At 49.8% G+C, this 10581-nt stretch overlaps 1 protein-coding gene across 4 annotated transcripts in view; it reads right to left on the bottom strand.

Annotated features, from left to right (window-relative positions):
- Positions 1-559: 559 nt before the first annotated feature.
- The window catches only part of Shroom3 (shroom family member 3), a 286870-nt gene continuing 276848 nt past the window's right edge, over positions 560-10581 (bottom strand). For all 4 annotated transcript variants that reach the window (XM_029477237.1, XM_029477239.1, XM_021162394.2 and 1 more), the window contains 3 exons: positions 10123-10273; positions 3346-3618; positions 560-1480 (listed from right to left, as the gene is read on the bottom strand). In XM_029477237.1, the coding sequence (XP_029333097.1) occupies positions 1112-1480; positions 3346-3618; positions 10123-10273 (793 nt within the window). In that variant the 3' untranslated portion in view covers positions 560-1111. The remainder of the gene's footprint in view (positions 1481-3345; positions 3619-10122; positions 10274-10581) is intronic.

Genomic DNA, 10581 nt, shown 5'->3' with positions numbered 1-10581 from the left:
CCTCACTCGCTCTCATTGAAATGTGACAATAGAAATCAGCTCTCATGACCTGCAGGTCTGACATTTAGGAAAACCAGCTTCTAAAAAATATTAAAACATCCTGACTGTGTAGCTTAGTAAGTGTATTTCCTCTATGATGGCAGCATGGACTCGGTTTTGAACTGGCTTAGACTTTATCTCTTACAGGCTTGACAACTGTTGTCTTTGTGAATAAACTGGTGAAGGAGGAACACACCCCGAGAAGTCACCACTGAGCCGTCCTCCTGGAGAAACGTGGCAAGGCCCGATCACCATGGAAACTGGGACCTCTCACAGCATAGCACAAGTGCAGAACGGCCACCCATCTTTATTAATGTCTCACGAGGGCTGGAGAGAGGGCTCAGTGGGTGAAGAGACTTGCGATGTGAGAGCCTGATGACCCAGGTTCAAGCCTCAGAACCCACACAAAGCTGTATAACTCTACACACCTACTGTGGCACACACAGCCACCCAACAGCAAATACATACACACAAAACGAGCAGAGGAAAAACCCACAAAAATCTCCATATTCAATTTGACTATCTTTGGAATTCTTCATTAAGGTTTTCAGGAAATACAAAGCTCAAACATAATTGCCTACATCCACCACAAAATAGAATCAAGTAAGTGGTTAGCACACAAACATAACGATCTCTTTTCATTTTTAAAAATATAAATAACAAAAACGTTCAGGGGTTTTACAGTTTTCTTAACGTGTGTGTGTGTCTTTTTAAGGCTTTGTGTTGCAGACTGGTACTTGTGCCCTGGTATCAGGGTGCACTGCCCACCAGCAAGGAAGGCCGCTGTGGATACATTCCTGAGGGTGCCACACACCCATCTCCGCCGCCTCAGCCTGGGGAAACCTGTGCCAGACACCCTCCATCAGGCCGCAGGTCACTGACTCTCTTCCACAGAGCGTGCAAGCTTGCAAAAGACCAACCATGAAAGGCAAGAGAGATTCCTGGAAAGTCTCTTCCTGTTACTCAGGAAACCCCCAATAACCCACAACTCAAACCGCAGTTTGTAGTGAAATAGCTTTCAGATTAAACAGTGTTGAGAGTGGCATCTTTTGCCCAGGGCTTTCAGGAGAGGTTAAAGAGGAGAGGTCAACGTTGGGAAAATGCCACCAAATACAGATGTGCCCCCAGGAGTCGCATGGCCGGTGAGGGCTGGGGGGAGGGAGATGGCCCCTGCCTTGGGCCTGAAGTCCGAGGGAAGCGACTCCAGCAGGCACCTGACCTGCTCCTGGCCCAGCTTTATCTTGTCATCCAGCTTCCGCTGCTCAATGAGGAGTGTGGACTTCATCTTCACGAAGTGCTGGTAGTCCTGCAGCTGCTCAGCGGACAGGTAGTTGGCCAGGATATCCAGCACCACGCGCTCCCTCCGGTCCAGGTTCTCCTTGAGCTCCCGCGCGTCCTCGTGCTGGCCAGCCAGAACCTTCCTTTTCTCGTTCAGAGAACTCTGCCAGGGTAAAATGAACAGGTAAGGCAGCTATAACACAGGGAGGCAGACTCCTGCCTCTCACAGGGCTGCAAAACAGTGCTCTACTCAACAGTGCGAAGGATGGATGGATGTACCTATAGACATTATTACTATTTATTTTCTCTCCTTATGTTGAACACTCTGTGGTGGTTAAATGGCAGTGGTAACAACCTGCCCTTTGTAGGTCTACACTTACTGAGCCAATCCTCAAGTTCTCTGAGTACTTTGTGTCCCACCTCTCCATCTGCTGAATAAAAACTTTGCAGGGGGCTGGAGAGATGGAGCCCTGGTTCGGAGCACAGACTGACTGTTGCAGAACATCTGAATTCAATTCCTAGCACCCACATGGCAGTGACGATGGTCTCCAACTCCAGGGCCAGGACAACCCATGCCCTCTTCTGACAATGCACATGGGGAGCATATATATATATATATATATATATATATATATATATATGTATTTGCCTATTAGCTTATATATATGTGTATGCTAAAAAAGGTTTTTAAACCATCTGCAGGCAGGGCTCTGAACTCCGTGCCTCCCAATCTGTAACAATGGGGATATATTCCTCATCTTTAACAAAACCAACATCCCTGCCATCCCAGGCTTCTTCTTGGCCTCTATTCATGAATAAAACTCTGTTCAAGAAGGATGTCGGTGTCGTACTTCAGAGTTTCCTACACCAGCCCAGTAGTAAGTTGCCCGCCTCTTCAGGGCTCATCGACTTCCTAGAAATACTTCATGTGTTCCTGCATCTGAGATGCCGACACAGTGTAAACGCCACACTAAGTACTTTAAAAGAATTTTAAATTGAATAGTTTTCAGACATTTCAGGACATGAGTGAGAAAATGTAAAATGGAATCCAATCATGAACTGCAGTGACTTAAAACATCCCTCAGTACAAACTACCTTACTTAGGACTGCTAAAGGGTCACGTGACTCTGCCTCAAATCCCCCTATCTGACAAGTCAGATGGCGGCTCACTATGTAGCCCTGGCTGGCCTAGAAAGCCATGCAGACAAGGCTGGACTTGAATTCAGTAATCTGCCTTCCTCAGCCTCTCCAAGGGATTCAAGGTGTGTGCCACCACCACCACCAGCACCATGCCCAGCTAGCTCATAGGATTTCTATAAGAATCCTAGAAAACAGTACAAAGTTAGTGGGTGAGTTTTATCCATATCCCCACTCTGACAGTTCTTTCCCTAGTCACTCTGAGGCTTGAACTAAACATGCTGTGTCTGATTCACCATGAAGAGAAGTCTGAGGCACAGCCTGAGCTCCTAGCACTGTCGCCATCAAAGCTTTGCACGTTCCTCACTGCGGCTCAGATCAGACACTGCAGATCTGAAGCCTATGGCCATCCCTCCCCTCCCACTGTCGTCATGGCACGTGGAGACGCTGAGTTTGGTACTGACTGGGTCAGCTGTCCTCTTCCTACTGAGATTTTTGTTTTTAGAGAGGCCAAGCACTAATGCAGCATGGTAGGGATTAGGACACTGCACATGAAGCACAAGGCCAAGTGTCTGTCACAACAGCACTGTCCCTCCAGTGGAGGACAGTACAGTCGTGCCCAGGTACCTGCCCACGGCTGGGCCCATCGTGCAGATTCCCTGGAGCTCACTTCTGCCCTCTTATCCCAGTGGTTCTGTGGTCCTCTTCTCCCTTCAGCGTCTAATGTGTTTTTATCTCTGCGAGGAAGGAGAGGACCTAGGCCCTGTGCATCTGCCCAGAGTATCCACACTGAATCCTGCCTAGCAGGTGCGCTCTCAACCCCACAGCAACTGTCATCCTGGAGAAGTGTCTATGGACAGAGGGCTCAGGGTAACCTGCTAGGCCACATACCCTTTCCTCTTTACTGGCGTCTTCACCAAGGCCTCTGAGGACGTTCTCCACGCGGGCCAGGCGTCCAGACAGGGACAGCAGCAGGTTGACCACCTTGTCCAGGTCCCCTATGAACATCTTGTACTTGTCAAACTCGTTGGGTTTGCAGAGCTCACTGATCAGAGCCTCCACCTCCTCTCCCAGGGCATTGTTCAGCTTGATGTCCGTGAGTAGGCTCCCCTTGGCTTCCTGGAGGCTCTCCAGCTTGTGGGTGAGGCTTCCGATAAGCTCAGCCTAGAATGGTGGGAGACACAGAGCCAAGCTGAGCCAGGGCTGCTGCTGGAATGTGGATGGGCACTCTCGGCCCGAAACCTCCCGGCCCCGCCCTTGCCGTCAAGGTTCAGCTAAAAGCTCTTCAGCTCTGTGCAGACTGATGACTCAAATCAGAACTTTTTTTTTTCTTTTTCCTTTGCCTTTCCCTAAATGTCTACAACTGCCATTCTTTGAGCCTATTCAGAGTTCCCCAGCCCACACCTGATTATACACGCACTAGTCCTATTCCCCACTGTGTAATGGTGCATATAGTTCTGCCTTTCCAACTGGTTTGTTAACTTCTCATTCAATGTCCTTTCTTTCTTACTAGGAGGGGCGGGGTGCACATCCTCGTCTACAAAGGAGCAGCCAGAGCAGCCATGGAACCAGAGTGAAGGGCCTCGCCCACGGTCTGAGAGCCGAGCTGGATAGCTGGCCTTGGACAGTTATTATGAGCTACATGCTCTGCCTCATCTAGTCCTCCGCATACATCGGGGAGGGTGAGACTTGGGGATGCACCCACCTCAGGCCCATGCATCACCAGATGGGCTCTCCTCACATGACCATTACACACACTGATGGTGACACTGTATCAGAAAGCCACTCAGCTTTGCCTTTTAACTAAATCTGGACCTTCTTACCACAACTATGTAACTTAAGCCTCTAATTACTAATTTCTGAAGAGAAGCTCTGGCTTAAACAGTGACATCCTATTGTCCGTGCAACTTTCCAGATCCCCGTGGCTACAGGCAGCTTAACTGACACAAACTGCCCTTCTAAGGGAAAAGCTGTAAGGTGTCTAAGCATTTCCTCAACAGAAGACTCGGCCCACGGTAACATGAGTGGGAGGGAAAAAGTAATTAGGGTTAATTATGTTCTCTATTACCCCACCCCAAAAGCATCCTCCGCTGGCAGCCATCACTGTGGGACAGCGCAGCAGACTTCAGTACCAAGCTGCCCACTAGTGCAGAGCTTGGATAAGTTTGTGCCTATGAAGAGGCGAGCTGAAGGCAACACTGGTGGGAAACAGCAGACACCGCCAGGTCAGGTCGACCAGTCAGCCCTGGTCTTTTTTAACCTTGCAGGTACAGCTGCCAGGTCGGGAACTCAAAGTATTAGCAGAGAGTACTGTTCTCAGCCAGGCATGTCGGTGAGCTCCTGCAGTCCTGGCACTTAAGGATGGCTGTGAGTTCAAGGCCAAGGCCTGGAACATAGTGAGTTCCAGGGGAGCTGTTACAGCAAGACCTTGCTCAGGTCTGACCCAGGGTGGTCAACCTGGCCCAGTAGGTGGGGGTGCTTGTGTAAGCCTTACTAATACCCAGGTCCCCCGTTCTTCTGCTAGTCTGCTGGAGTCCCTAAGCAGTGCGCATGCTGGGAGGTAGGCAGCTTGGTGCACAGGATTCATATGGCAGTCAGCTGGGTCTTTCTGTCCAGACCCAGCTCTGGTGTTTGATGGCATGGACACACTGGGCAGAGCCACACGAACACAGCACAGAAGCCTGCACACATTCTGTACATTACTGTAAGGCAGTGCAGAGACTGGGCAGGCACTCAGTCGGCCCTGCCTCACCGTTAGGTATGTGGATGCAATGCCTGCCAGCTTTTGATCACCAGGTCTTTAACTATGGAGACCTGGGCTGAGACTACAGTGAAGAGGTTCTGAGCAACCGCAGGCATCAGGGGGAAGCCAGCAGTGCTGCCAATATTTCTGTGCCAGGAAGATCCTTTTAAAAAAAATAACAAAATCCAACTTTAACAGAATTCACTTAGGGCAGGAGAAGGGAATAATATTTAATTTTTTTATCATTTATACATGTACCTGCTTGCATGTATGTACACCACGTGTGTGTGTGTAGATAGATGCCTTTGAAACCAGAAGAGAGAGCCTGATTCCCCAAGAGCTGGAGTTACCGGGAGCTGTGAGCCACTCAGTATGGCTGCAGGGAACTGAACCTGGGTCCTCTGCAAGAGCAGCAAGCGCTCTTAGCAGCAGCCATCTCCTCGGCCCATGAAAGAGAGAATTTTAATACTAGTCTCTCCCAGGAGCTACTGAACTTGTAGGCCACTGACATTCACCCACTTAGCTTCTCATCTGACAAACTGCTAGCCCAGGCTGTGTGAGATGCTATTTATGTGCGTTCTTTTTCTAAACATAGTTCAACACACCATCTGCACAGGAAACATCCTGCCGGGTCTTCTCCCTCAGCAGCAGAGGAGCAGACTCTGAGTCAGAGACCAGCTCTGACTTGATCACTGCCAGGAGGTCACTTCACCTGTGCCATCAGCAAGAAGACAGCTCCACCTGCCTCATGTCTAATTGACCCCATGCTCTGTGGCAGGCAGAAGCGGCGTCTCACCACTCAATCACTGCTCCGACAGCCCGACAACACAGGTACCGTCCCAGCCTTGCGGAGAAGCACAGTGAGGGTATGGGACCTGCCCCAGCCCATACAGTAAGTGACAGAGCCAGGCTTAAACCCCGGCTGTCGGCTCCAGGGTGCTGGTTTCAGTGCTTTAAAACAGCTCCCGGGAACGTTACGAGGCTCAAATGCACGCACGCTGGAAGACAACCACAGGACATGCCTTGCTTTCTGTGCTATCACAAGGTCAGGCCAGTGTCTGAGAGTCCAGCACTTGTTGCAGTAGGTGCCTGGGAGGCAACCCTAGCTTCCCCGAGTTGCAGCTCCTAGGCTTGTGCCGCAGCACCCCCAAAACACTAGTACAAAAGCACTTCGCTTTTGTTGGTTGTTTTTATCCTAAGAAAAATGTAGCACTTCTGGCTGGGGCAGAGTGGAGTTCAGGCTTCTGCCTAGACCTGGCAAACCATGTCTACCTGACAGGCTTGTTTCTTCTGTTGTAAATGCAAGATCCAGGACCCTGCATGTTAACTGCTGTCTTTGGCTGAGCTCTAGAAAGTCAGGGCAGTTTCAGATGGTAACGAGGCCAGACCTCCATCCCACATTGTGTAACCTGATCGAAGCAGAGGTGACTGGGCCTGATGGTGATGTCAAACACCTCCAGCACGAGCTATCTCTGCTAAGAATCCTGCCCCACTTCTCCACCAGGAGGCTTGTAACTAGAATGTCAGTGTAACTATTTGAGATGGTCCCTTGGTGCCAGTTAAGGTCCGGTAAGATGCAAGGTCAACCATCTTCCCAGACATTGTGCACAGCAACTTGGAGCTGGGACTCTTCCTGACCACTCTTCTTCTTCCACCCTCCACAACTAAGCCACCACCAGCTCCTGCCTGTTCTACAACAACAACAACAACAACAACAACAACAACAACAACAACAACTCTTTCAAAAAGCTCTTAAGCTGCTCACAGGATGGGTGTTGATCAGACGTGTGCATCATACTTTCAGTAACTGCACTTCCCTCCCATCCTGACAATGCCAGACACAGCTGCCAGAGGGACTCTTCTGAAATGCCAATCTGTCTGCCTTCTGCCAAGCTCCAGTGGGAGACCTCCATCGTGCTGTGGGCCACAGCTTCCCTCTTTTGCATGTTACCATTAAGTCCTGGGGTCCTGGGTGGGGGAGGGGGGATTCTGAGACCAAGAAGAGTGCACACTAACAACCCGAAGGGGCGAGTTTCAGGCTTTTCATACCTTGACGACCTCAGGGCAAAGTGAGAAAACCTTGTCTGCAGAGCTGAGGTGGCTTGGGTGAGCTGGTGCGGCCTGTGCTTTCTCTCTCTCTCCTCTCCCAGCTCCGCCTCCACTCAGGGACACCACCCCACAGTGGTGGTGCAGGTACCCCAGAATCCTTCCCCTTCTCCTCATAGCTCCTGCATAGCTGCACAGGTTGCTGTGAGTGAGGACCCACCTGTCCAGCTATAGGACTGAGACTAGGAATCTCTGGGAGCCAAAGACTGTGTGGAAAACCCCTGCAGAGGAGGGAGCTAGGCCAGAAGATGCTTGGAACTTGGCATGAACGCTCGGGGTGAGGGGCACGTGCGGGGCTGGGGCCGAGCTCACGTTTAAGTGGCACACGTAGGGAGAGACGAAGAGTACACCAAAGGCTCTGAGAACTTGGGCGTGTCAGAAACGTTACTCAAGTCCCAAACTAAAGCCAGAGGGGCTCAGTGAGGACAGAGCCCTGTAACCTCACAAAGGCTCCCAAACCGAAATGGGTGCTGGAACCACACTATCCAAAACTGAGATGGAACTTACAGTCTGGGCCTGCAGTAACCAGGCCTGCCTCAATCACCATTCTACAGAGGGCTGTGCCAGCAGGACCAGGGCCTTGCAGCACAGAATACAATATACAGTTACTCAGGTATAAAGAGCCAGAAAAGGTAACAGTGATGCTAGACTGGAGATAATGCTTACATTAGGATTACCATAGTCTTTAAAAATGCTTTCTTAAATAAAGCATTCTTCATGATAAGAGCAAAAACACTTGAAGATTCGAGCAAAAAGGAACTAAAAACCAGAAAGTTTAGAACTGAAAATGATAATCTGAAACAACAACAAAATCACTGGCAGGAATGAACTAAGAGCGTGAGGTCAGACGGACACACACTAACCAATGTGAAGGACAGAGCTTCAGGGAGTCAGGCGAATGAGAAACTCTAACACTGAATCATCATGCTAAGGGAAGAGTTAGTGTGCATAAGATAACTGATGTGTAACTAAAGAAACAGTGGTTGAAAATGCCCCATCTACCGATAGCCCCGGGCAGCTCCGTGCACACACTCCACAAGCAGTGATGACAGGCGTGTGGTGAGCAGAAGCGGGCAGCCACTGCGGAGGAAGATCACATTTAAATGCCTGGAAATTGTTTCTCAGAAGGATCAGAAGACAACATGTCTGCATACGTGACAAAAGACGGCCAGCCTGGACTTCACATCCATGAATGAGAATGTTCTGGAGACATACAGACGAGCCCACATCACTGCAGATCTATTCTGAGGGAAATGCTAAAGGAAATCTTTCTCAGGATGAGAGGAGACAGGGCCAGAGAGGAACCTGGAACTCCAGAACTGAAGCTCAGCAGAAATGGGAGGTGGTGAGCCGAGGAGTCGTAGCTGTCTAAAAGGACCCACAGGACCCACCAGCCACAGCGTTCTCAACAGCAATGGAGTAGAATAGTTTTAAATGCTACTGCCATCTATTTACCTACAAACCATACCGATATGGGAACTGGTGGAATTTTGTGTTAAAAATAAAAAAACAGGCCCCACACAAAGCCCTAGAGCCCCCACACACCCCAGACCTCACTAGGGCTGCTCCATTTCCTCAGAAGAGGGGTTAATTCTGTAAGTCAAGCATCTAAAACCTAGAACGAGAGGCTGGAGAGGTGGCTTGGCGGCTAAGAGAACTGATTGCACATGGTATGCCTACACACACACACACACACAGGCAAATCACCTATACACATAAAACAATAAATCTCTTTAAAAATGAAGATGAGAAAACATAATATGTACTTTGCTTCTTTGCCACTGTAATGCAGAAATGTCTATATACAAACAGGACAAAGGAAAATATGCAGTTAAAGATGGAATGGAATGGCATATATATATCTGTGGTAGAGCAGAGCCCTCTGATTCCCAAGCGCAGAACGCACAAAATGGGCACAGTCAGCAGGCAGGGACATGCTAGGAGGTGTTCAACAAAGCAGGGATCTGAAAGAGAAGCCTTTGGTTGGAAGAAATGAGTTTCTGTAGTGGCTGTTATGACATGCAGCAGGGAGCTCACAAATCTAACACGATGCCTCTCAAAGCTTTCCTTGTTTCTGGGGTGTGTGTCACACTCACACATACACACACACACACACACACACACACACACACACACGCATGCGCCCATGTCCTGTGGTTTCATCCAACACATTAGGAAGAGGGCCTGGGGCAAGTACGTACAACAAATAGAATCCCATATGCAAGTCCTCCTGACATCAATGCCACCAGGGCACATACTCCATGCTCCACTGAAGCAAGCCGCACGTGAAGTGGAAGGCCGCTCTGCCCTGCAGGCACAGCCTGGCCCACATCTCCACAGGACACCGGGAGGCTGTGGCAACAGCAAGGTCACCATAACACGCCTGACAGTTACAAGTTCTGTAGGAGGACCAGGGCTGCATTACGTTCCAACCCTGTGCTTTAAACAAAGCTCTTCTCTGAGCACTGCAAGAGCTGCGGGGGGGTAAGGTCAGCCGCACCTTTTCGTAGATGTGCCTTGCCAGCCACTGCTTCCCTGAGCAAAATTTTAAATCTCTAGTTTTGCTCAACATAAGCTACCACCACTGCTGAGAACCGTGCCAGAGCCCCTGGGGTGCGGTCCCAGCTGTGACACCTCTAATAACTCAACCTCTCCAAGGTTTCAGTCATCGTTTGCAGAACGAGACTGACATCGGCTTTCCTGTCTGTCAGAGCCACAGGTCCAAGGTCCCCCTCCTAGTCCTTAGGGGCTGGTAGTTACTCGGGGTAATGAGAAGGGCCTGGCTCCCCTGGGAAGCAGAACAAGTGTCCCCACCCTACCTTTTTCTCATTGACATCCTCCTGCCCCTCCTCCTCCTGCAGCTCCTCCGGCATGTCTTTGATTTTGTTGAGCAGCTCCGCCTTGGCAGCAGAGACACTGTAGTAGGCAGGACAGTTGACCAGCACACTCGCTGCCTCCTTGTGGTCGCTCCTGAAACAAACAGCTCAAGCTCAGAACCGTGCAAAGTCCTCCTTAATTTCCCTCAGACATAGTGACTGATGAGCAATTTACTGATAGTGACTGTGCTGGGCTCCCACAGCCAGGCAAACCCAGGATGCAAAGTTCCTAAGGGCAGTGCTGGAGATGGCATCAAGAATCTGAAACCAGCCAAGGCTACTCCATCCCAAGAGAAAGTAAAAAAAAAAAAAAAAAAAAAAAAAAAAAAGCCGAGGGAAAAGAGAAATGTACAGTTTTAGAAAGGAAAATCTACCTGTTGATTACACAGGGGGTGGGGAGCT

This window comes from Mus caroli, chromosome 5 (genome assembly GCF_900094665.2).
Source record: "Mus caroli chromosome 5, CAROLI_EIJ_v1.1, whole genome shotgun sequence".
NCBI classification, from domain to species: domain Eukaryota; kingdom Metazoa; phylum Chordata; class Mammalia; order Rodentia; family Muridae; genus Mus; species Mus caroli.
This window is presented reverse-complemented; position numbering and strand designations above follow the sequence as displayed.